At 38.5% G+C, this 27,750-nt stretch overlaps 1 protein-coding gene across 7 annotated transcripts; it reads left to right on the top strand.

The window, feature by feature from the left end:
• The first annotated feature begins 3,298 nt into the window (after positions 1-3,298).
• On the top strand, positions 3,299-26,858 carry LOC117399831 (serine/threonine-protein phosphatase 4 regulatory subunit 1-like). Of its 7 annotated transcripts, none has more exons than XM_033999233.3 (20): positions 3,299-3,471; positions 3,624-3,668; positions 5,548-5,632; positions 6,584-6,690; positions 7,530-7,672; positions 8,410-8,556; positions 8,691-8,798; positions 9,179-9,244; positions 9,495-9,653; positions 9,887-10,014; positions 12,710-13,440; positions 14,460-14,632; positions 15,777-15,875; positions 17,244-17,429; positions 21,881-22,042; positions 22,405-22,505; positions 23,219-23,339; positions 23,474-23,602; positions 23,923-24,064; positions 24,960-26,858. In XM_033999233.3, the coding sequence occupies exons 1-20, from the start codon at positions 3,465-3,467 to the stop codon at positions 25,121-25,123; spliced, it is 3,003 nt and encodes a 1,000-aa protein (XP_033855124.3). In that variant the 5' UTR covers positions 3,299-3,464; the 3' UTR covers positions 25,124-26,858. The 7 variants fall into 7 exon arrangements, with proteins under 7 accessions (XP_033855124.3, XP_033855123.3, XP_033855122.3 ...); XM_033999232.3 differs by having other exon boundaries at positions 5,497-5,632; positions 15,780-15,875; XM_033999231.3 differs by having other exon boundaries at positions 5,497-5,632.
• The last annotated feature ends 892 nt before the right edge of the window (positions 26,859-27,750 follow it).

Here is a 27,750-nt window from a genome sequence, read left to right as displayed (position 1 = left end):
CTCTTCCGTAATTTTCCTTTAAAGAACAAGCATGATACTCCCTCTTTCCTTCTCTGTCTTCTGTTGTAATTAGTGTAACAATTATTTTTTTTGTCATTGTCTAACTCAATTCTTAAAAACCAATAAACAAAGTTTTTTAAAAAATCTTTGTACGGTTGATCCTAAATTGTCTGCTTTTGTGCTTTACTGTACATGCAACATTTAATGACAATTCGAATTTCCCATACCAGTTACTCAGTTGTATGCATTAAATGTAAATATAACTATTATTTGCAACAGCAGGCATGGGTCCTTCCAAGAGTATTTTCTAGCTTTCTCGATTGTGTTTTGAACCACTAGAAATCCCTTAAAAACAGTTTCATGAACACTAAACCTTATTAATTAATGAGTCATGGATAAGGTCACAGTTTTAGTGTGCTGCATTTTTCCAGTGTGGCAGATATTCAAGAAAATGGTACACACACACACACACACACACACACATTTGCATCTGGTTTGAAACAGCCTCAAAAGCATTTCTTGCTGGCCCAACATACACTATCATAACCAATACAGAGACTGAAGACACACATATCACTGGCATGAGTTGAAAAATATCACATCAGTAAACTTTAACAACCTGGTACCGACACATGCTCTATACAGTAAATAGTAAAATACAAATGGTTGTGAGGGTAAAGGCCCTCACACACCAGACGCGACACGATTATTACTGGAGCGACACGACAAATTCGCTGTGAGATCACTGTGCACACCAGAAGCGATCACAGACACGACACGACATATAGAAAGTGTTGTGCGTGTGGGTGGTGCCGCCAGACCAGGAAATGAAACAATAACAATGGGTGTACGGGCAAAATGGCGCTGCTGCACTCGTATTTAATAATTAACAAAATAAACAGTTTAAACAAAACAACACACAAAACAAAGCAAAGGGCACTCGGGCCAAAGTAAAACAAACACCAACAATTCTAAATAAGTACATTTTAGATATAGCAATTGTTTCTCTATTACTTTAGACTCACGTCTCGCCTCTGACACTCTCCTGGAGCGCAGAAAGCTGCAGGTTTTTATACAGGTGACCATCTCCCGACAATTAATCAATTAACAACAATTAATCAATTAATTAATTAACTTGGGAGAGGGTCACCTTCTACACGAGGTTTTTAAATAAATAAACAAAAAAAACGCACGGCTTTTCACCGTTATCTTAAATAATAAATAATCATGTCGGACGGCTTTCGTCTGTCTGCACATAAACACAATATATTTATATAATAATAATAATAATAATAATAATAATAATAATAATAATAATAATAATAATAATAATAATGAATACCTACATAAATAATAGAATACACACAAGGGGTGGCCACCTGTCACAAAGTTAAACAGGACTTGACTTCAAACCACATGACAAGCTGTTCTCTGATTGCTCAGTTGTGTCGTTGTCGCGCGACGAATAGGCAAAAATAGGACCAGGTTCTATTTTTTTTTTTCATCGCTCGCGTTGGAATTTGTGTCGCGGTGACGTCGCTTGTCGTGATGCCTTTGGTGTGAAGGGTGCTATTGAAAAGCATAGGTTTTACTGATTTTCCCGCGTCGCTTTGTGGTGTCGCTCTTCGCGGTTCGAGTTCAGGCTATTTCTTTGCCGACCGAGTATGGGAGCCCCCATGGTGCGGCGCACAACTGGCCGAGCGGAACCGGGGGGGAGTCTGGCCGGGCGCCTGCGGGCTTGCCTGTAAACTGCCCGAGAGCTGTGTTGTCCTTCTCTGTTCACCGCGCACCAGCAACCCCTGTAGTCTGGCCGGGCGCCTGCGGGCTTGCCTGTAAGCTGCCCGAGAGCTGTGTTGTCCTTCTCGGTTCACCGCGCACCAGCGACCCCTGTAGTCTGGCCGGGCGCCTGCGGGCTTGCCTGTAAGCTGCCCGAGAGCTGCGTTGTCCTTCTCGGTTCACCGCGCACCAGCGACCCCTGTAGTCTGACCGGGCGCCTGCGGGTAGGCTGCACACAGCTGCGTTGTCCTCCGACTCTGGAGTGGCTGCACTGTGAGTCTAAAGTGTGAAAAAGGCGGTTGGCAGACTGCACACGCTTCAGAGGACAGCGTGTGCTCGTCAGCGCGGTGGTGGTAGCGGTGAGCTGAGCTAAACAAAAATAATTGGACACTATTAATGGGGAGGAAAGAAAAAAGGCGACTACTAAATTAAAAAAAAAAAGTTATCAGTTGCTACCTTCACACCCGATTCTAGTGTCAAAAAGACAGATATCGGACAAGTCCTATTCACGCAAACTGAAAGATATGCATTTTAAAATGCTTTAATTACATACTCTTTATACTCAAACAGCGATAAAAAAAACTACTTTTTTCAGGCAGCCCATGTTGCTGACCAAATTAAAAATTCCTTTGACATTTCCCATCATGTTTCTATTTTGTATTTTTTTTTATCCACAGACAATAGATTTGAGCCCATGCCACAAGGATTATTTCCTATTTATGTGATGTTCAACCGTAATGATAAGCAAAAAGTAACACTTGATGGGGGTAAATTCCAATGCAGTAAGCATTGGTGGCTCAAAATAGGACCGAATAGGCATCATACATGTTTACACACAGAAATGCACGAAAGAGACTCAGATCTACTTTTGAATCCTACTGCTCAAACAGCTGGAGCATGCGCAGTTGTCTTCCAGTTCACAATTGGAAGGAAAGCTTCAAATGGAGAAACGAGATGGTGTGAAGTACATGTCATTTTTATGTCTGTTCTCACCAAATGTACCGCACATAACATATAAAAAGTATAGTGAAAGTATGGAAAAACAAAGACCTTTTGGAAAATATGCTACACCTGGAAAAATACTGTAGCAAGTTACAATAGGTGATGTGCAATAAGTACAAATTCAACCACAAAAACATCACTCACTACATTACTTAATTATTTAAAAAAACAAAACAAAACTCCTGATTTGGGTATTTTTCAGCTATTGTTAAACTACATTTTAAAGTGTTCATTTTTAAATATTTTCATAACACGATAACACATTGTATTATACAATAGAAACTACCCACAAATAAAATATTATGATATTTGTAATTATATATACAGTATATTGCATTATTTAAATGTTTCTGAACTGAAGGTAAACATACCTGTCTCTAGTTATTTTGTTACTGCACAACATAACCTGTGGTTATATGTGTCTTCTGTAAATAACAAACGTAAACCTTAACAAATATAATGGTTGAATAACTAACGTAAGCGTGCTCATAGTGTTGAATGTGATTTTGTTTGTGCTGTGTTTTTCCTGTTACAGTCCGCTAGATGGTGTAATGGTTTATGCAGCGGAGTTGAAACGCGACGTTTCTTTCCACCCTTCGCCTGCAGGCTTGCTGTTTTTCTTTTCTCAGTCCCTCCAGTTGTTTCCTGAGTCACAAAGGCCACTTTAAATGTAGCACCAGGACAAGATGGCGGGTACGTACCGCTTACTCCGGCTTCAACAGCCCGCTGTTAAACCTAACCTTTCTTCACAGCTTTTCCGACGCCTTTTTTTTTACCCCACCCCCCACGATAACACAGCTTGTGTGCCGCCGAGTCTGCAATTGACATCTCTGTTCTATTTGCAGATTTATCCCTGCTTCAGGAAGATTTGCAGGAGGAGATTGACGGATGTAAGTTTGCCTCGGTGTGTTTTTTTTTTGGCATGCAACTTTCACACTGTGGTGATGATGATGATGATGATGATGATGATGATGATGATGATGATACATACTTGATAAGGATCTCCCGGATGGTCTGCAGGCCTTGGGAGCAGCATCCGGAAATAAACCCTTTTGTAAGTTTCGGAGCTGGTTAATTTTGGTCAAGGTAATAAACGGATATTTTGTTTCCCTTTTCGACGGAGAGACCCGATTACGATTCTTCAATAATAGAAAACTGTAGCTGTATTATCTACGTACTTGTAGTCTAGCGCTACAGCTGGAAGTTTTGTTGTAGTTAGTTGAAAACAGCGAGGATCATTTATTTTCTTCATTTTCCAAGGCATTGTGTTTGTTTATTTATTTATTTTTTATTATTTATTGAATATTCAGCAAAATTCAAACAAAGCTGTATCGGTTCTTGTTGTATTTTGTTACCTTGATTATATTTATATATATATATATATATATATATATATATATATATATATATATATATATATATCTTGCACTGAACAGTTAGCATAGAGAGCGCGTTTAACCCTGGATGTACAATCTAATAACAAACACATGTAACAAAGTGGGTAGGAAGTTCTATTTTCAGTGCCTTGTGAAAAAATATCACGAGCTACAGGTATGTTGTAGTTTTTTTTTGTGTTATTGACGTAATACATTCCAATTAACCTAAGTAATAACAAGATTGTTCGTGTGCTGAACCCGCTTAAAAAACCTCGAGCAAAGATGAGCTAGCGATAGTCAAGATACCACACTACACAGTTTGTGTCAGACTTTCACAAGATTCACACTGTATTTAAATGACCAAAGTTGGGAATGTTGCCACGCCGAATTATTAAATTAACAATTTGAAAGATGTGACCTTATATGGTGGCAGTATTTAATTACTTTGGTTGCTTGTTGCAGATTACAATACAGAATGGCACGTTATTAAAGTGAAAGGATGCATTCTTTAGTCGGTAAATAGCCAGAATTGTACTTTGAAATTGAGGTTGGGAGCTGTCATAGCACATTATTAGAGTAATACATCTACCCCCAGTGGGAGAGTATCCGCACTGTAAACCTTCTGCAATGCATGCCCATGCATGCTACAGCATTTATTTAGTTTCTACTGACTAGCCTGACACAAATAGTGACAAGGGTTGTGCCCAGCTTCCAGTATGCTCCTGTAATGGGCAGTGTTGTGTGATAGACTGCTGTTACAGATTGTGTCCCCTGTCTGTGAGATGAGATGATTTTAAAAGCTGTAAAACCACTAGAATATTGTGTTCAGTTCTGGTCACCTTGTTATAAGAAGGATATTTCTGCTCTAGAAAGAGTGCAAAGAAGAGCGACCAGGATTATCCCAGGTTTAAAAGGCATGTCGTATGCAGACATGCTAAAAGAATTTAATCTATTCAGTCTTGAACAAGGACTACGTGGTGATCTGATTCAAGCATTCAGAATTCTAAAAGTTATTGACAATGTCGACCCAGGGAACTTTTTCGACCTGAAAAAGAAACAAAGACCAGGGGTCACAAATGGAGATTAGATAAAGGGGCATTCAGAACAGAAAATAGGAGGCACTTTTTTACACACAGAATTGAGGGTCTGGAACCAACTCCCCAGTAATGTTGTTGAAGCTGACACCCTGGGGCCCTTCAAGAAGCTGCTTGATGAGATTCTGGGATCTCTCTCTCTCTCTCTCTCTCGCCATGGTGTAAGAAATAAACCTGCATGTCACGTATCAGATCTGTGTGGGGTGAATTGTTACGATTATAAGTGGTGTTTCTGGTGTTTCTGATAGTTGGTGTGGATGACTACAGCTCAGAGACTGATGTCATTATTGTACCTTCAGCCCTGGACTTTGTTTCACAAGATGAGATGTTGACGCCTCTGGGAAGACTGGATAAATACGCTGCAAGTGAAAACATCTTTAACAGGTACTGTATGTAAAGAAGAAATATGGTGGGTGATCAGCAAAACAGAACCTAGTGCAGTAATGTCCTGAATGCACAAATGGGAAGTCCATGATATAAAATGATTTGTATGTGGTTAAATTATAAGTCCAGACATTTAGTTATTTTTGCAGTAGTTCAGATTCTAACCTAATCTTTTGGTGGTTTGCAATCTAAATTAATATATTGCAGTTTTATGCACTGCCCATTTATTCGGTAAACTCACTACTTTACATTGTTACAAACATACTCCACACAGGTATGCTTATTCTAAGAGTAAGAATGCAACCTGCTATATGTAGTAATTACTAAGATAACAAGAAAGGCTTAGTAACTGCTGTGGGGGCTGTATTCAATTAAATGCATGAGTAATTGACTGTGCTCTGTCTAAAAAGCGTTTGCTGGCGACAGTTTTGGACGTGTAGCAACATTGTTCTGGGCTGTGTGTGAAAATCAGCGGTCCAGTGGTCATAAAGGAGAGGCTGGGCAGTAAACGTTCATTTATTCAAATGACTGCTTTGTTTATTCAAATTACTTAGGTGTCCAGTAGAGCTGCACACACCGATTTATTTAATTATTCAGATTGAGCTCTCCACAGGTGAGGGTCACTAGTGTTGATTGGGCTAATTTACCAATTTTCCAAGGAAAACAACTGAAGAAACAGCTGCTTGAATTGTTGTGGATCGCGGTTCTCCACAGAGCAGTCATTTCAAATCAAAGCAGCTATTTCTTCACTTGTAAATTAAATTAGCCCAATTAATAGCAATGGCCCTCATCTGATTGTGAGCACCTGATTTCTGTGGAGAGCTCAATCTGGATAATTGAATAATACAAGTTTTAGTATACATAAATACAGAGAGAAAAAAATGCATGACCAGATTGAATGTCTATAGCACTGTGTGGTCTTTTATTTATTTAAATTCTTTATCAAACTAGACAAATGGTGGCTCGGACTTTACTGGATACTTTAAAGGCAGTAAGTGAGGATGAGAGGGACTGCATCGCTGTGCTGGAGCGGGTTAGCAGACTGGCAGATGATTCGGGTAAGATCTAGAGCATTGCTGGGGAACTTCTAGTATTCTGACATGATCTAGTAGTGAGTTCCAGTATGTTGTTACTGAAGTCCTGAATGTTATCTTCAATAGAGACAAAATAAGTACTATTAACCTATTTAATGTGCTGAAACCCTTTTAGTGTGTTTGTGTTATAGTTGGCAATCTGAAAACAACAGCACACTATTAAAACTATATACATAGCTAAGCAACAGTAACTTAAAATGCCTACATATCCAAAAACACAAGGAAAGTGTGATGGTGGTGATGGATTTAAAAACTTTTGTAGAATTCTAGCTGCAAAGCAAATGGTGGCTGTTTAAACTGTGAATACTGTACCAGTATAGTAATCCTGTAAACGTTTAGCACTTTGGCAGTACTATCTGCTGGCTCACAGTGTGTTTGCACTCTTCCCCAGCCTTCCATCCGAATGTCGGCAAACTACCCACAGCAGTCTTTCAGTAGTCAAATTGTATGCAAAATAAGTCAGTTGACTGCGGTGTAAGGAAAATGTACACTGTTAGAGACATGTAACTCTACCTATGCACTGAGATCAAATGATGTGCCTACTTTTAAAATTCTTAAATTGAGATCCAATATGGGCAACATGCATTTGTATATCAGGCATCTCCTCTCCTAGTGGAGTGCAGGATGCACCCCTAGCCTGGAGGTCGCCGGTTCGAGTCTAGGCTATTCCACTGCCGACCGTGGACAGGGGTTCCTAGGGGGCGGCAAAGAATTGGCTGAGCACCGCCCAGGGGGAGTGGGGGTGTCCTCGACTCACCGCGCACCAGCGACCCCAACGAGATCTGATTTTTTTTCTGTTTCAGAGCCGACAGTGCGAGCTGAATTAATGGAGCAGGTCCCTCATATAGCTATTTTCTGCCAAGAAAACAGGCCTTCCATTCCTTATGCTTTCTCCAAATATTTATTACCGATTGTGGTTGCATACCTTGCAGACCAAAATAATCAGGTAAGAATACTGGATACAGGAGTTGTGTGCTTTTGTCGGTTTGTTTTCTTAGGAATCTTGAATCAATTGCATATCTGTATCAGATGATTCTTGTGTAGGAACTTGCCGGTGAATGATGGGAGAGTTTTCTTACCCCACACCCCTTTTAGTCAATGTTTCTAAAATAATGCCATTGAAAGGTGCAAAATACACAATTCTGTATCTCTCAATATTATTCTGCTGTACATATTTTAAGCCAATTTGTAGCTGTCTGCATAAAAGGCTTCCTAAAATGGAGCCCTTGACCCTTCTAACCCTCCAGTATTATGCAAAAGTCAAATTCTGCATTATTTTTTCAGCGCCTCTGACAACAAGTTATGCAAATTATAAGTATTCGTACAGAATCAAAGAAAAACAGATTCTTGGCAGAGATCATGTGATTGCATAATCCTGGAAGGACTGGTTAATCAAAGCCTAGAGAAAAAAACTTAGAAATATGCTTAGGGGTCAAAATGTTTAAAAAAGAAAAAAAAACAAAAAAAAACAGTGGTTTATTCTGGTGGGGTACAGTTTGATGAAGTCAACCGCTTCGTTCTTTCAGTGACTGTGTCACGGTGACTTACGCCATTTGGACCAATGTCTGCAAGAACTTAAATCATTTGTTCTATAGCAAGATCTGCGGAGGCAGCCAGTATTCTTTAAAGTGACCAAAATTAGATCTGAGCCTTGAGCCTGTGGGCTGTTCCCTTTTGCTACAGGTTCGAAAGACAAGTCAGGCAGCACTACTGGTGCTGCTAGAGCAGGAACTCCTTGAGAGATACGACATTGAGACCAAAGTGTGTCCGGTCCTCGTGGACCTGATAGCCCCCGACAGCAACGATGATGTGAAAACAGAAGCCATGGCCGTAAGTAACCCATCCTGTCTCTTAATCCCTGTGCTGCCTTATGGTCTAATGTGGAAATATGCTAAACAAAGCCAGGAAGGGAAGGTTCATTTTAAACTTGCTGGCTTTTCTTATAATTTTTTTTTTCTTTTTAGATAATCTGTAAAATGGCACCTATGGTGGGGAAAGATATCACAGAACGACTCTTCCTCCCCAGGTTTTGTGAGATGTGCTGTGACTGCAGGATGTTTCATGTTCGCAAGGTTTGCCTCAATATGGGTCATTGTTACCAATTATTTTTTAAATTATTTTTACGAAAGTCAAGTTGTTTATAGACAAGTGTCACAGGGTGTTTAATATTAACAAATTAAAGTTTTAGGATCAAGGGTATACTTTTTGGAGGGCAAGGGAGATGGGCAGTTTGGCACTTGTTTGCATGCTGTTAAAATGTCATCCTTTGATCCTCGTGTGAAAGTTGTGAGTTACTGGGCCACCACAAGCCTCGCTGGTATACAGTACGTTTTAGTTAGAAACTTCTTCAGTTGCATACCATCATTTTGCTGTTGTGACAGCATGTTTGCTGCATGTCAGGTTTGATGCCTACATGAATGGTCCTGAGTGTTCTTTGATTTTGTGTTGGCAGGTATGTGCAGCCAATTTCGGAGACATCTGTACTGTGGTGGGCCGAGAGGCTACAGAGGAGTTGCTGGTAGGTATATAAAAAAAAAAATCATAATAATTGGCACACAAAATATTTTTTAGTTTTTTTGTTTGTTTTTGGTGTATGTATGGTGTGTTTTATCTAAGATAGAAACCCAGCAAAAGCGTAGTAATTTTCAATAAATAAAACCTAACTTTTGCCTCAGTGACGACCAGTCTGTTAAAGTGTGCTTGGCTGTTGTACAAAAAGGAAAGCAGTTGACTCCCAACGCTGTTTCTTGTGTGCTTTTCCTGTGCAGCTGCCCCGGTTCTTCCAGCTCTGCTCTGATAACGTGTGGGGGGTACGGAAAGCCTGTGCAGAGTGCTTCATGACTGTTTCCTCTGCAACGTCTCAGGGAGTCCGAAGGACAAAGCTCTCCTGCCTCTTTATCAACCTCATCAGCGACCCCTCCAGATGGGTGAGAAGATTGGCAGCATTGTATTTTTTTCCCCTCTTGTACATTTAGTTTACTAATCTTCTGAAGTGTTCTGACCGCTGTAAAGGCTAGTACAGTCTAAATGTCACAAACTTTATAGGTTGATACATTATACAGCTTATTATTGTGTGTGTGTATGGGTATATATTATAACATGAATAGTGGAGATAATGAAAAATAAAATAGTAATGACAATCTGAACCACACTTTTCTAGGTTCGACAAGCTGCCTTTCAGTCTCTTGGCCAGTTTATCTCTACGTTTGCGAACCCTGCAAGCTCTGGTCAGTATTTCAAAGAGGAAGAGGAGCCAGAAGCCACTACCAGCACACAGCTCCATAGCAGGTGGGTCTCTTGATGGGGAACTCTGTAGGTCACAAACCTGCTGCTTTCTTAAGCTGTAAATGTGTATTTGTAATCACTTCCTTCATTTCAATTGAGCAATTCCGGTTTGTGTAAGTTGGTGACTTTTGTATGATAATAATAATATATAGTCTTGTAAACTTTATTTTAAATGAGAACCTTTTACTCTTTCAGCCATTTGTGACATAGTGATTATTCTTGGTTATCTGTTCTTATTTTGTTTTTTTTTAAGCTTGTCAATAGCAATACCTGCCTTAGAGACAGAACTTGTTTAACTGCAAGCACTGACTTAAAAGGGGAATTTTGTACATTCTTAGAATGGTCCCTGAATATTCTGAAGGCCACCCTTGTAACTCCTTTTAAAAGGTTCTAGTGAGCCGAAATCCATATACAAAGTTTTTGGAAACATCTCTGCTTTCAACTTCAGTAACATAGAACATGATGCTAAGAATAACCTCGAAGATTACACCTATCTTGAGTTTCTTTCACCAGACATAGTGGTCTTGTTTTGTAATGCAATTCTATTGTCCTTTGCTCTGAATATTGTGCATTTGAAAAAGATCTATGAATTTAAAATTAGCACTGACTGGCTACTGAAACCCACAATGTTTCGCTCCCCAAACATTGTTTGAAATTAAGTAGTTTTTATCCAGTAAAGTTTTTCTGATTTGGGTAAGCTTGTTGAGGGACGAGCAAGTTGCCCAGGCACCCACTATCTTTCTGCTTCCCCATAACTGTTACTGAACAGTTTCACAGGCCTCTCATAAACCTTATATAGGTCTACAGGATCACATAACACATTATTTGACCATCAATTGCGGACTTGGAGATTGAGAGGAACAGTAGTTCTCACACTAAGTTATCAGCGAGAACTCTATACAGCAAGGATAGTTTACATGTTTTCAGGGTATTGGCGCAGCAAAATTAAATTGGCCAAAAGCACCATTTCACTTTTAATTTATAGTTCCCAACACTCTTAGGTGAAATGTAGAAAAAAAAGTCAATACCTGTAATACAGGTAAGAGAAATAAGTCGCCAAAGTAAGGTAAAAGTGTCCTTCTTTTTCTCCCGGTTTTTTGCAGACTCCAGGCACTTTTTAATCCACAAATATGTATATTATAGGACATCCGAGTTTAATGACAATTAACTTGTTTTGTCAACATGGGAATATACTAGGGAATGCATTTATTGTGATGTCAATATCATTTATATTAAATGATTTATTTCTGTTTCTAGCATGCGTGGGATTTGAAACTATAATAACCTTCAGTTTGTAAGCGTGTTGTGTTATACTGTCAGTGCTACACGATTAGGGAGAAAACAAGCATTATTTTGAAAGATGAAGTCAGCCAGCTGAGAATTCTCAGGACTTTGTATTTTTTACATTTTGGAGATTTTTCAAGTCGTCATCATCATCATTCTGAGGTTCTGATCTTGATCTCTGAAAAATGTTAGTTTCCTGTCAGTGTAACACTCATTGTGGTCCCTGTTGGTGCAAGGAAGTATGGTTCCTCTCGATACTGGTTGATGAGAGTAACACTATTTGTGATCCCCACTGGACAAAAAGGAACGTTAATTTCTGAGAATTCTGAGCTATGCTGAAGGATAGCCTATATATTTTGTAAAAGTAAAACCATAAATAAATATATACATTAATAAATATTGAAATAAATGAATACATAAATCAATACATAGACATTTCTTTTTCTTTCTTTCTTTATCTTGAGATTTGTTTATTTCGTTTTTACTATCAGATATAAACACTGCCATTTAATACTGTATGAAACGAAAATAAATACAACAGTTCTTGTTCAATTGTATATTAGTGAAGATTTTTGTACATAAAGGTTGTCATGCTTTCATATATTTTTTTATTTCAAATTTAAAAGTATATTGTAACGACCGGACAATTGTTTTGTTGCAGGACTTGTTGTCTGTTCAGTTTATCTTGTCTGTCTTTTATGTTACATGTATTGTAAGGGGAACAGGTCACGCAGTTACTTAGCATGGGAAGGGGGGGTGAGTGAATGAGTGGGGAGAATGTGTGTTGCTGTTTTCAGGGGTTTCAGAGCATGGATGTGACTGGTTGATGAGCCGGACAGCGGTGGGAAACAACGGGAGGTTATATAAGTGGGTGCATGAGCCTGGGGACTGGAGACAGTCTGCCCCCTGACAGGAATTATCTGTAGTTTCAAATAAAACAAACATTTTGAAAATTCAACACCGTCACCCTGAGTAATACTTCCTAAACATGAAAACATTACAATATACTAAATGAACAGATCAAGCTTATTATGATAGTTTGCAAAATTAGATGAAAGCTTTCAATACAATCGGGATAATACATAATAATTATTTACAAAATCAGGCACAATAAAAGCGGATCGAACTTGCATCAAAAAACACAAGCCAAGTTAGTAGATACAATTGGGGCAACCTTGACCCCCACCGCTTTTACAGTTGTGCCTATTTGCTTGGTGCTGGGCAAGGTTGCCCCAATGGTTTCTTGAAACCTGGCTTGTGTTTTTGAAATCTGCACTTTAAATGGCTGGGCACTTTTGATAACTTGGTGTTTTTTTTCACATTTCCAATGTGTTTTTGTTTCAGATTTAACTTGCAGTGTAACCCTTTAGTCCTTTATAAATAAAAATTATTAAATAATGTATCATTTTTTCAGTTCTGAAACAGAGACACCAGCAGCAGATTCAGAGCCCAAAGTGCCTTCTTCTAATTGTGGGGTCAGCATTTGTGGGGAAGATGCAGCCACTGAGACTGAGGTGAATGGCCAACGCTGTTGCAAGACGGGAGAGAACTCACAGTCTTCTGAGCTATTGCAGAACACCCAGTCTCGGGCGACGGAGGAGAAACCCCAGTGCTGTGAGACAAGGGAGAGCGAGCCATGCTGTGACATCAAAAACCATTGGTGTTGCCGAATAGAAGAGGACCAGCAGTTCTGTGACTCAACATCATCTAGCAACCAACAAGGAGAGGAGGAGGAGGACAGCCAAGTGTTTCCGTCTCTACAGGACTCTGCTGCACAGAACTGTGGGGGAACCACTTGTGAGAGCCAGCCTTTATTCTATACTTCCAGTCATTCAAAACCAGCAGACATCAGCACCACCTCCTCCTCCTCCTCCTCCAATACACTGTCAGGGACCATCTCTAAGGATAAACCCATCCCTGAGCATGAACTGTACAACTCATTCCATTACTGGAGGAATCCCCTCCCCCTCATCGACCTGGAGCTGGAGCTGCAGCAGGCGCAGGAAGCCCAAGAGACACAGAAGGGATTCCCAAAGCCCCTTTCGCCACGGAGCCCATTGTCTTCCATCAGCCCAGCCCGGAGGAAGGAGCTGGAAGAAATGATAGAGAATCTTGAGCCGCACGTCGATGACCCTGATGTTAAAGGTACACAATCTTTTGATAATAGCAGGTGGGGAGAAAAATACAAGGTCTGTTAAAGGGGTTTGACATTTTTAATTGTTGCGCACTTCCAGTTGACCACATGTACAGGTGCCATGCAGCCAGTAACTTGCTTTGACCTCAATGACTCTCCTGAGGAGCAATGACCTAAGAAGTGAAACAGTTACAGACTTCCTGAAAGTAAGGCAAGCAAACTGAAAACTGTCCTTAACCCCGTGTAGCGCCAGATCTCATTTTAAAATGCAAACACATGTCTATTATTGCTTCTTTGAAGCACATTTGAGACATTTAGAGCCAGCATCACGTGCACATAAGTTATAACAATACCTTTGAGATGTATTGGACCTTGTTGTGCTGTTTCCTATCTTCCTGGAACACTTTAAATAACTTTCAGTCTTTTTTTTGGCATTGTACTGCTTCAGGCAACTGCGATCTATCCTGAAGCTTGGTGGTACTGGATGTTTACATTTTTGTCTGCAGTCCCATAATTATTGACTTTCCGTTCAGGTAGCAGCACGGTACACCAGAAGTCAAACTTCCCTTTTATTTTTTTCACCTGGTTTGTCAAACAGGGTGAATATCCTGCTGCTGTTATTTAATTTAACGAAATGTAGATAAACCTAAATATATGTACACAAATATATTATTTTTAGAATGTTACTACTTTGATTTTTTTGATTTTTTTTTTTTTTTTTTTTTTTTTTGAAAAACACGTTAGAATGAGAACTCCAACTGGGTTATTTTGTATTTAACGATAGTTCAGTTAAGGTTCAGAGCTAGATTTGTTGTTAAACACACTGAAGTCAGTAGAGGTTGATGATTTGTTCCATTGTTCTTTATTATGGTTGCTGTACACATTGGCTGATATTTATTCTGATATTTAGGTGAGCAGTTTCCTGAAATCCTTTTTATTGCAGTAGTCTGTCTGAGTGCATGTCAGGTAGACATCATCTTCTGCACTGCAGCGTTTGTTGTGATGGTGCTCTTGTTTTTCTGCCTGGTAGCACAAGTTGATGTGTTGACTGCCGCCCTGAGAGCCTCAACGCTGGAATCCCAGCTGGAAAACTCTACCCACGAGCCTTTTGATAACAGGATTGAGACCCAGAGGGAAGCAGCCACCCCAGACCACTTCAGTACAGATGCAGTGCCTTTAATCACCGACACAGCAGATAAAGAGGTAGAAGTCTTTTACTAAACAGTGGATTTTATATAATAAAGGTATGGTCCCTGCAAGACTATGTATCAACACACACACACACACACACACACACACACACAAACCGGTTTGGCCAAAAGGTGGTATACATTTTTTTTTTTTTTTTTTTTTTTTACTGCAACACTCCAGCATATGGCATCTGTGGAGTGCTACACTGGCAGAGGTGCACTCAGTTGTCTGAAACACAAGACAACTGAGATTACCCAACAACGCTTCATTGGATCTCCATTTGTCCTGGACAGGATTCCCTCAAAGCAATTCCCCTCACCCAGTGGGAAAGGAGCCTACATGCATATGCATGACAATGGGTTACCCTAATGTTATTACCTTTTCAGTGAGTTTAAATGGAAACTCTAGCGTCTATCCAGGTTACAAAGAAAACCAGCAATTTCTTTTTAAACATTTGCTGTTGTATGGTTTTTTTGAGGTACACAGCAGCACCCTTCTCGTTCCTTTGAACTCCTTTGAGGTCCTGTGTCGGACCTGGTCCGACATTGCAATTTTCCCTTTCCGGTCCAATGTCGGACATCATCAAAAAGACATAAAAAACAGGCCTCTAGTCGTTTTTTCTCCAGAAAAAGCAGAGAACACCATTCAATGGCCGAGTGAGACCGATTAGGAGCCGAGAGAAGCCGGAAAAAAAGGGGCGTATCTCATGAATACAGATAACCCCGACACCACATAGATAACACGGACATAAACAAACAAGATAGCTGCTTCTGCATCCAACGCTCAAAGAATATCACAGTTGCAGAGCTTTCTTTAGATGTTATAGTAATAAAATAATGACTTGGATTGCATTATTGAGGAGTTTGGCGATAAAACGAGTGATCAGGAGATGATTTATCCCTATGTACTATTATTAAGACGTGAAAAATGTAGCGAACAAGGGGTGGGGCGGGGCTGGAGATGCAGTATTGAGTGTCCTGTTGATATGCAGTGCCTTATAAACCTGTTTTACTGTGAAAAAAATACTTTTAAACAGCGCGTCTAAAATAAACTGTGCGTGTGAAAATAAATTGGACCTGACTCGCCTGACGCGCTGAATAAATGGACCGCAAAGGGTTAACTTGTTCTACCAGTTCTATTCAATTGTATTCCTAAGCAGAGCCTTGGATCCACCCTGGGGTTCATCCACCGGGACCAATCAGAGATGAGCGACTGCAGCCTCAGCCCAGAGGAAGAGAGGAAATGCAAACAGCAGGTAACTATTCTGGGCTTGAAAGGCAAGATTGCTGTAATGAGGCACAACTGCTGTAGTAAAGTTAGTTGCAGTGGCGCTTGAGCAGTCCTTGTGTTCATACAGGAGAATTGTTCAATTCTGAAAAAAGGGGGGACGTCAGCAAGACGGTTAGTGGTTTCTTAAGCAACGTTCTTATGCAATTTACTGCAACCTCATGTTAAAATATGTCTCTCTTAGCTCTGCACAAAATTAGTAAGTTCTGCTGGGAAATGCAAATGATGTGAGACTGTTTATAACTTTCCCCAATGTCCCTATGAAAGGCAAGACAGTTCAACAAACATTTCTATCCTCGCTCCCAAGGTGCATGCATATTGCTGTGGGGTCATCAGTTCATTTTTGTCTTGATGGGCTTCTCTTATCTATTATTATTATCAGGGTTGTCGTCAAGCGATTAAAAAAAAAAAAAAAAAAAAAAAAAAAAGAATCTCGATTTTAATCTCGCTATCATTTTTTTTATACTGGTTAATCTTGGTTTTAATCGCTTATTTAATTGATACAATTACTGCATCCATCTCATTTGTTTGTTTTATTACTGATGCTAATAATAATAATAATAATAATAATAATAATAATAATAATAATAATAATAATAATAATAATAATAATAATAATAATAATAAATAATAATAATAATAATACTAGAACAATACAAATTTTACTTATACAGCGCTCTTCCTGCAAGCATTCCAGGGTGCTTTACAAAATAAATATAAAAAGCCTATGTTCATATATAATCCAGCTACAAATAAACAGACCCAAACAAATACATTTTACAGGACTTAAAAGATTCCATTGTGCTAGCATTCCTGATATGAATCGGAAGCAAGTTCCAAAGACGAGGGGCATTATAACTAAATGCCTTGGCTCTGACAGAGTTCAAACGAATTTTAGGGACTGTCAGAAGATTAGCATTTTCCATTCTCGGGGAACGACCCGGGACACATGGGGTCAGCAGATCTTGAAGATAAGATGGTCCAAGACCATGTAAGTTCTTATGAAGACCTTAATATTAATTATTAATATTAATTATTAATAATAATAATAATAATAATAATAATAATAATAATAATAATAATAATAATAAATGCTCCCCCTTTATAAGGCGGCCCTTTATACTTGTTATTTTATAAAAAATATGATAGTCATTAGACAGGCATTGCTTTCTGTTTCATTTGGTTGTGCTGGCTTGCTGGCATATTATTGAACACATTCTTTGATAAATCCATAAATGTTTGATATCAATCTGTAGGTATTCAGTGTTTTAATGTAATTTAAACCGCGTTCAATAAATAATGCGAAATGCATTTACTTTTTTTTTTTGTCCTATAGGATGTTGTACCTCAGGCCCTGCTAGACCAGTACCTGTCCATGACAGATCCCTCTCGAGCTCAGACTGTAGATACTGAGATTGCCAAACATTGTGCTCACAGCCTCCCCGGAGTGGCACTTACCCTGGGCAGGCAGAACTGGCACTGTCTGAAGGACACCTATGAAACCCTGGCCTCTGACATGCAGGTGAGTTCCCAATAGAAATGAATGGGACATATGGCCTTTTTGAATTATTATTATCTTTTTTTATGATCGCTTTTAACTGGCATACCTCTCTGGCTTCAGGCTGTGTGAGAGGTACATTGGGTCTCATTGAAAAGCTCCCTGGTACCATGGCAAGTCAGTCTATCCCGCTATCCGGCATTGCAGCTTGAAGTGTAAACTCAATACTTTCTTTTCCCAGCAGAGTGCGGCAGAGAGTTTTTACTAATTGACTTGGCTGTATACCGTTGTTAATTAACAAGATGATTAAGATTTGTTTAATACCCGCCCCCCGCTGTCTTTAAGAATGTATTAACAAATGTACTACATTTTAAATTATATTTTGATTGAAAACGTGGCCAGTATTGCATAGGATATGCTGTATTTTTTAAAATGGTTAGAAAATGTCTTCATGTTCCTGCTCGTGATACATTGTATTTAAAAATACATTACTTTAGTTATTAAAGTTGTTCACGGTAGAATTTGAAAATATAAATAACACAAAATAAAACATTTTTATTGTGTTTAAATAGTTATGCCTATTCAAGAAAAAGGTTATCATCTGAAATATAAATTTTTTAATGTTAACAGAAGTTAACGTTAAATTAACAACTGTTAATTTAAAAAAAAACATGTCTTACATAGTTTATGATATTGAAACATTGTATGTAGCCTACCTGTGATTTAAAGAAACCGCATGTATATCTAAATGTAGCCATAGCTATTGGCGATGGGAATTTTAAACATACACTCTAAAGAAGTGGTTTAACGTTGAATAATATGCTAGGTGTATAATCGGTCACGTGACAGATTTCACCAAATGCATTTTTTTAATGTATTAATTTTAGTGCAAGACACTGGGGCGGGTTTTATTCTCGGTCGATCTGGCGCTTCATTGGTGCACTCTGTTTTTCATGCTGTAGTAGGCGTGGTATGGTATCAACTCCACGGTGTAATAAAGTTAATGACGAGCGTTTTTTTCTGAACTTTATTACATGTTTTTAATAAAATGGTATCTCTAAAACACGTTAAATGCTTCACCATTTGAAATGTCAACATTCAGAAATTGGAGTTACTGATGGCAGTAAAAAAGCAAACATCCATAATGTTAATAAACAGAACGCTCCAGATGGCGATTGACATTTAGCCCTTACATCCATGTGAATATGTATGACACGATTTTAAAATATATATTTTTTTTCAATATTAATTCAGAGAACGCATATGTGTAAATAAATTATGTATAGGCTTTAATTTACCAGTACACTTTTACACAAATCATTTGTTTGTAAAAAAAAAAAAAAAAAAGTCCTTTAATTTGTCAACAGAAGGGGAGATTTAAAAAAAAAAATATATATATATATATATATATATATATATATATAGATATAGATTTCCTGTTTGTGGCACCGATCCCTGAACAGTAGCATTAATATAACAATGTACTGGAATCTGTGCATTTAATAGGTTCTGTAACATATGTAAGCTGTGTTTATTATTATTGTTATTATTATTATTATTATTATTGTGTTTTTTTGTTCTTTGAATATAATATAATGTGAAATGTTTATTTTATTCACTTTGTGCCCACAGGGCCAGCATAGGTACATCTCAATAGCATTGTACAAATACAAAGAGAGACATTTACTAAGATAAAAATAATAATACAAATGCTTTTAAAAAGACCACATTCCTATTGGGCTTATTATTTATTTGATTGTATTAATTTTTTAGTATTACATGAGGACAGCCGCTATAAGATTGTTACCTGTATTAAAAATGTGCACGGATTAATTTACTGTTTAATCAGCTAATGTCCATAAATTAACTGATTTTAAAATGTTAATCAAGTGACAACCCTAATTCCAATATATACTTTGGTGTTTTTTGTTATTTTTTTACTTTGTAGTTAAGTTATTGTGTTTATTTGCTTATTTAGGGTCTCTTTGCTTAAAAGATACTAACCAGGGCAGTCAGTATACATCATAATGTAATGTAAAGCGTGTATATAGATATGGTTTAAACGTTTAAACACTGATACATGCACAGCATTTAACCGTTCATAAACATGTACCAAAAGCACAGCTATATGGCTGTTTATGTACAGGCGCAATCAAACATTATATTTGCTATTGCCATGCATTTGAAATCCCCAGAGGCTGTGAAACAAATTCATTCGTCATACCTTTTTTTTTTTATCCAACTTGAAAGAGGAGGTTTGGATTTGAAAAACCCTTTCAAGTGTGTAGTATTACCTAACATTAAAAGAAAATGCATTTAACTACAGTTTGGATTCCTATATTAGTGAATGGGGCACAGCATGTTATAATTAGACCCAACAGGTTCGAAGTCTAAGGCATAATATAATATTCATAACTCTCCCTGGTGATGGGATTCACAGGACATTTAAGAGCAGTGCTGATAAGCAGGGTGGGCTTGAGACAGAAAACTACAAGAAAAGCAGTTTGCAAAAAAGCCCTGTGGTGCCACTGGCATGACAAGTATTGCAAACAAAAAATTACCTTTTTTGAAGTTAGTATTAACTTGATGCAGTGTTCTGTCTTTGGTTTTTTTAAACCATGCGATGCATTTGGTTCAGTTCAGTTTTCCTCTGTATGTTCATTTTTTTTTTTTTTTTTTAAGTAATACAGTATTCTGTTCAAGCAAACCATTGCGAATGAATCCCATGATTTGAACAACGCAAACCTGAGGCATGTTAATCCTTGTATTCATAGTTTTCGCACATTTACTTGCATGCTTCTTTAAAATTTCTATCTATAGTAATTTCTTTCCATGATTAACATTATGATCTTTATGAAGATTCTATTTCAGATTGAAATATTGAATACTACTACTATTGGGTAAATAAAGGAAGTTTAATTGAGTTTATAAGCGTGTGATACTAAGAGTACAAGCATCAATGTGTTTTTTCTTGGTTTATATGATGTTAATTAAGCATCCCTGTAGACAAGTTTGTATGTTTCTCAATATTCTGTCCCTGAATCGTCTACTGCTATCTCTACCCATTTAAGCCAGCAACTTCAGATTTCAGTGTTGTGAAAACTGAGGGCAAAATCTTAACAGCAGCTTTCACTGTGACCTAAAATGGTCGCCTATAGGGTAATGTGGCGTTTTGGTTTCCGGGTGAGAAAGACCCAAGGCTTCGAGAGATTGTCGTTGTACTGGGTACACTCGTGTAAAGAATTGACCTTTTCATGCTAGTTGTTTTTGTAAAGCTGCTGCAGCCACAGTGGCAAAGCCTTGTATCTCCTTGTACCATTGGATGTAGTGACTCTATATTTTCACGGTTATCGTATCCCTTCATGTTGAATGTGTTATGACCATGAAATTGACCTGATGTGGCTTCCATGTTAAGGTCCTGGTACCCTTGCAGTTACAGCAGCATTGAGACTGTATACATGGAGATATTGTGGTAATGTTGATTTTCTTGCTTAAGTTCTGTTACCAGTGTTATCTGGTAAAAATAAACCCTTTCAATGGTGCATAACTTTAACCTCGGACCCTATCAGTGATACAGACCGCATGCTTTGGCATCGGCTCTTTTATAGTCGATACTCGGTTGTTTTCTATGGTTCTCTCAATAAAGTTGCATCACAGGTGGTGGCCAGTGAACACACAATGTTTTTAACTTCTGGAAATGTAAAAGATATTGTATTGTTGATTTAAAAAAAAAAATTTGATCTTCTGTGACATCTTTTGGTGTGATTTGCCTCTTTTATTTTTGTTAATCTTTTGTATTCATCCTTTGCCCAGCCTTCCAGCTATGTTGACCAATCTCTCTTTTGTGTCATCCAAGGCATCTGATTTTACCTTGTCTACTGTTTCATTTTCTCTAATGGAGCATTGCTAGCCTAGAAGGATTTTTACTGTGTTAGAATTCAAAGAAATTATCACCCAATGCCCCTTGAGTACTTGTGAAGTGTGCCAGGGAAACTCACTGTGGCCCAAAATCCTCTAAACAGCAGATATGGGAGCGTGTGTGTTGTGTGTTTTTTTTTTGTTTTTTTTTTTTGTTTTTTTAAACTTTCCTAATCTGAGCACACCAAGGTACTGTAATGACTAACTTCCTGCCTGTCACAGCATGCAGCTGGCTCAGCAAGAGGAACGGGCTGGAAAGCACACATTTCTGTTTCACTCCCTTGAGGTTGACTTCGAGACAATCCCCCAAACCAGAACACACAAGAAACCAAACAGGTCTGGTTGCATTCGGTGATATTGCAGTAACTGCAATATGACTATTGGTGCCTCTGAAATACTCTCAAAGCGCTAACCTGCTATGGTGTTTCAATTTTATGAGGTTAAGCAGGAATTCCTAAACCCAGTGGAATAGGGAAGGTCCTGGTCATTTCAATGATACTTGGTTGCTGTTGCTGTTACTGTTCGTGTGTTGACTGTCATCCCTACCCCCTCTGTAGTGGAAGGTGCGAAGAACACTAGCCTTCTCTATCCACGAGCTGGCCATCATCCTGGGAGACCAGCTAACTGCAGCAGACCTCGTCCCCATCTTCAATGGCTTTCTCAAAGATCTGGATGAAGTTAGGATAGGAGTCCTCAGGCACTTGTATGACTTCCTAAAGGTATTCACTAATCAAATGTAAAAAAAAAAAAAAAAGTATAATAATAATAATAATAACCAGTAGATATGCAGTAGCCATAGTACTGCCCTAATCTTAATTGACTATACTGCCTCTGTAGAGATCCATTAGTTTTATTACATTTAAACCAACTTGCTCACAGCAGTTTATGTAACATGGCCCAGTTTGGACTAAGCCCATGTATGGTAAAAAGTTAAGGATATACAATGGCAAAATTGTACTGCTGTGATGCTCTTGTGATTAACACTGTTGCTGTAGTGGGCTCAAGTGTTTGTGTTGATAACCCTGCAGTGTCATGGTTGTCTATGTGTAAACGGAGACAGGATTGCTTTGTGCCCCTCCAGCTGCTGCACAAGGAGATGAGGAGGGAATATCTTTACCAGTTGCAGGAGTTCCTGGTCACGGACAACAGCAGAAACTGGCGCTTCAGAGCAGAGCTGGCTGAGTAAGTCTTTCAAAAGCCAGCTATAGAATGTTCTGTATCCCTTGCTGGATATATTGAATAGTCAAACAGCAGTCTCTTGTTACCGAGTAAATATTTACACACGGTCAGCATTAGTAAACACAAGCCGAAGCCCACATAACAAGGCATTAAACAAGATATTAAGTTATTAAAGTTTACGATTCCCTGTGTGCAGCATCAGCTGGTCCAATGCAGTCAAAGACAGCGAGTATGGACTTTTAGTAACAAAACAGAGATGTGCTGTGTTTCATCTGGGGCTGTTGTGTAACGACATGGCTAAGATTCCACATTTGGCTGTATAACTGTAAGGTTGAGAATATATTTACATGGTTTGGGATGGATTTGCGCTGTTGCCACAAGTGAGTGGCTATCTATGCTCAGTTTGGCTTAAATGATCTCGAGTGGTGTGTAACTATATATAAAAGGCGATCGGGATACAGCGAGGGTGGCTGTGAGAGCTGATGTGTCACACTTTAGTGCTTTACATATCTTTCACATCTTTCTTTTTACTGATGTGACACTGGATCATACCTCTTACAGTACTTATTGGTACGCTGCTACACGTAGAAAGTGAGCAAAAATGACCAGCTAGCATATTACTGGGAGTAATTATACTGACACAGAGGACTTATCAGAGTGGATTATGTAGTTATTTGGTTTATTTGTCTAACAGTATACTCTATGTTTAATTCCAGGCAGTTGGTTCTGCTGCTGGATCTCTACTGCAGCAAAGATGTATATGATTATTTGAGGCCTTTAGCATTCAGCCTTTGTACGGACAAAGTTTCTTCGGTCCGCTGGACCTCTTATAAGCTGGTAAGATGAACTGCCTCAATGGGCTCTAGTGGTTCATGTGTATTAAAAAAAGAGACTCAAACAACTAATACAATACATAACCTGTTTCTAGAATTCCTCTTGTGTTTGAAAGCAAACTTTTGTTTCTCATGCAGATTCGTGAGATCATAAGAAAGCTTTCTTCAGATTCAGCATTGGTTGCAGATTTCATGGCTGAGCTTGTCGCTAATTTCTGCCACTGCCCTAAATGGTCGGGTCGCCAGGCTTTTGCCTTTGTCTGCCAGGTAAGAAAATATATAAAAGAAAAATATGATCGGAAGTAAAATTGGTCAATATTCATAAACAATAATAAAAAGCCTTGTGATCATTTTACCGTACATGGTGATTTCATGTAGTGTGCACCATAGGAAAACAAAACCTTATGATGTTTTAGTTCAGTTTCAAGGTTTACAATTAGTTATGGCCAGATGGGCACACATTCAGTTTGTTCATCAAGACGTTGTTGTTGTTGTTGTTGTTGTTGTTGTTGTTGTTGTTGTTAATAATAACCTGTAGTGTGTTGGCACTGCTGATGATGCTGTACCCTTGTGTTGTTTTTGGTCAGTCTGTGATTGAAGATGACTGCGTCTCCATGGACCTGTTCGCTGAGCACATGCTGCCTCCACTCCTACAGCTGGCGTGTGACCCTGTTCCCAACGTCCGAGTCCTCCTCGCCAAAATCCTCCGGCATAGCCTTCTAGAAAAAGGTAAGCCCCAGGAAGCCGGTTATTTCGGAAATTGCCAGACGAGAATCTTTTTTTTTTTTTTTTGGCAGTAATTCGTCTATACCAGAGGTGGCCAAACCACGGCTCCTGGTAAAATGCTGGGTGACGCACACTTTGCAGCTCTAATTAACTGAAGAAAGAATAATAAACAAAAGCGAAAATAAGAGAGAAACTAAAAAATAAAAGTTCATTATTTTTGTTCTCTGTAAACAACAGTCCGGAGATTGTAACGGCCAATCACATTTCGCAACCATGCACGTGATAAAAAAACGTCACTACAAATCGCTCATCAGATCGCTTGTTTCTACTGTAAGCAACCAGTTGCGCAACTGGTTGCAGAAACGTCCACATATAAGCGATTCAGTTGCACTCAACCAAGTTGTGCAACTGATCGCTCAGGTGTGGATCCGGCTTAAGAGTTCAATGTGGTTGATGCAATTTAAGCAAGTCACAGCGTAATCACATATTCACTGCACTGTGCTACGCGAACCTGCCTTGCTCTGAAAAGCGATCTCTGTTCATCATTTGAAAATACTGTATCCCAATTTAATGTATTTTGCTGCCATCAAGAAATAACTACTGCACAGAGTAAGTGCAGGATTTAGTTTTAATGTTGGCCATATGAACGTTTTGGTATGCGGCTCGTAAGATCAGGAAGTTTGGCCACCCCTGGTCTATACTGATTTAGTGGGTTTTCTATTCATCTGGAGAGAAAATGTAGATCGATTTATTCCTGTTAGAATTTTCACCTGAACTACATACAATTTTTACTGTACAGTTCTGTATTGATTTATTTTTGTCAATGTGTTTTTGTTTTGTTTTTTTACCTTAAGAGAAAACAACTTTAAATGTAATAAAACCATTTTGTCTCTTTCAGACTATTTCATACACTCTGCCAGCTCACACCAGGAAGCCTTGGAGCAGACCTTGATGGCACTCCAGATGGATCTGGACAAGGACGTCCAGTACTTTGCCAGCGTGCACCCTGCCAGCACCCGTTTAGCTGACGATGCCATGAGCACAACCTCTTCCACATACTGAGCACCCCCAGCCAATTCCCAGCAGCATTGCCTATACGCTGCTGTCCCTAGGAAGAGCTCCAGAGGGCAGCAGGATAGAGATGATGGAGAGACTTCACCCCACCCCACCCCACCTACCCACAGGTCTACAAGGAGAGAATTTCTCTCTAAACTACCTGAGAAAGGGTGGCAGTTTAGCCACACAGTGAATACTGGCACTACAGTAGCACAGCCACTTTGGAATGACTAAGAATGCTTAGAGAGGGCATGTGTCACAGACATCTACCTGAATCTGTCTCTCTTTCCCTCTCTTTTTACTTGATATTGCTTTCCCAATTTTATTTTCTTGCCACAGAAGCCTTAAGAGAGTCTTCCTAAAATTAAAAAATATATACTTGAATGCTTAGAGCGGGTTTGGTTAAAGAAAGAAGATTTCACTTCTCATATCATTCCTCGGTGTAAAAATGTGTTGTTTTTTTTGGGGGGGGGGGATTTTTTTAACAGTTATTCTTAGCAGCAAAGGCCAGTAAAACAGAGCTTTAAAAATAGTCTAATTTACAGTGTAGTTTTTGTCTTATCTGTGTAAATGACTTCATCACAAGCTGCATAGAGTGTACAGTCCTCGCCTTCTGTGAACTCAAGAATTGTTTGGAAATGTAGCACAGTTCTTAAGGGCTTAGCGCTGCAATGTTATGTTTTTAAACTCTAATGCAGCACATTGCTGTACCCATGTGCAGAACCAATGAGGAGTTGGTTGTGTATTATTGATAAAACTGTTTTTTTTTTGTTTTTTTTTTTAAAGCTGCCACGTTGAGTAAATAAAAATAAATAAAAGGGTAAGCACATATACTTGAAGTCAGGTATTTGAACTTGATCATGAAATACTGCACCTTCTATTTTGCTTTTCCTTTCGATTATCTTCATGTTCTGTACATATCTACGGGCCATCATTACGATAGTCTTTGGCCATGTTTTTTATTGTGATACAAGTTTGTTCTCTACCTGTCCAAATAAAATAAATGCAGACAGTGCTGTTGGCTTTAAAGTTCACTACATTGCTGTTGAACCAACCAGTCCTTGTAAACAGCACAACTGCCAGCAATAATACAAATTTCTTGATATGAATCAGATCTAACCAACTTCACTATATAGCATCCCTGTCAACTAGTTTAATGCATTAGTTATGTAAGGCTGTTTTCACTTTACATTTTTGAGCAGGACATTGACTGTTGCTGTTGATGTACTTAATAGGTACAGGAGATGTAATACTGCTAAAGGTTTTTTGAAGTGATTTATCCTTCCACTTGACATTGAACTACATATTTTTTCTCTTAATATTTCTGAAATACAACGTTCTGTTTGCGTGATGGTGGGCCCAGTATATAAATACATAATGGCCCACAATCATTTCAATTTTACTCCTAAAATATCATGTTTCCTTGGTGTGTCTACTGTGTTTTTCACGGGCTTGTACTTCTGACCAATGCAGATACTGGCAGTCTGGTTGGTTTACAATAGCCAATTATAGTGTTAGCTATACATGCTATTTGTCCTGTAGCAGTTGGAGCTATTTCCGAGCAAAACTGATATATTTATTTTAAACACATCTTGGGCAGTACTACTAAAATAATTGGTCCAATTTCTGTAAACTGTTACATCCTCTAAAATAATGAGTCTCTTAATGATGAAAACCCTCAAGGCTGTGGTGTGTCTTTCAATAAAAACATTCCGAAGCGGGTTATTTTTTTCTATTTTAACTTTGGAACTTTCTTGACTCGTTACACATTTTAAACAGGCAAGCAGGATAATAATTTGTGTCACTGAAGAATGGGGTTAAGATGAGCATCTTGAATAAACTTTTGCTGGTTGCCTGCAAGAGGAGTGTTTTTTTTTTTTTTGCAGATCACACATCGCAATGAGGTGAATCGTATAGGAGGTCAACATGTATGAGCAATGTAAAGTGAAGTGATTTGGCATGGAAATGCGTTGTATGTTACAACATGAATGTCTATCTGTTAACATGAGCCACAGCGCTTTTGTCCTACATTCTAAAGATAGGGTGCCATTCCAGATTTATTTAGTATGTATATTTGTTGCAATTTAAATATATTTAATTCATTCAATTTAACACATTAGAATGTGGTTGAACACTGGAACAAATAGATGGTATAGAAGGAGCCAACTTTGTCCTGTAAAGGACATTTTTCTACCCACAATATAGATTATAGAAAAAGTTGTTTTTTTTTTTTTTTAATTATTTTAAGGTATGACTCATCAAGGTTTCTTTTAGATTTAAAAACTACAAAACACCCCATAGTGAAACGCCCAAAGATGTGAACACATAATTAGTGACAGTAACATAAAAATTAAAATTACTTCACATTTTAATAAAACCTTAGGAATATTTTGAGTTAGACACCTGGTGAGCTCATTGTTACATATTTTGCTTTGCAGCAAACTGATCCATCGTCAGAACAGTTTTTGAACTAGAGAGAGCTTATGGAATAAAAATGATGCCCATTATTTGTGAACTGTCATAATATCATATGCCACATTAAAACCTAAAACACCTTCCTTTGCAACATGAAATAGGCACTTGGGTAAGGCCTGGATAATAAGACAGAACTTGTAAGTGGTTTCTGCATAATT

The sequence above is a fragment of the Acipenser ruthenus genome, chromosome 4 (assembly GCF_902713425.1).
Source record: "Acipenser ruthenus chromosome 4, fAciRut3.2 maternal haplotype, whole genome shotgun sequence".
Classification (NCBI taxonomy): domain Eukaryota; kingdom Metazoa; phylum Chordata; class Actinopteri; order Acipenseriformes; family Acipenseridae; genus Acipenser; species Acipenser ruthenus.
The sequence above is the reverse complement of the archived record's forward strand: the minus strand, read 5'-3'. Positions and strand labels throughout refer to the sequence as shown.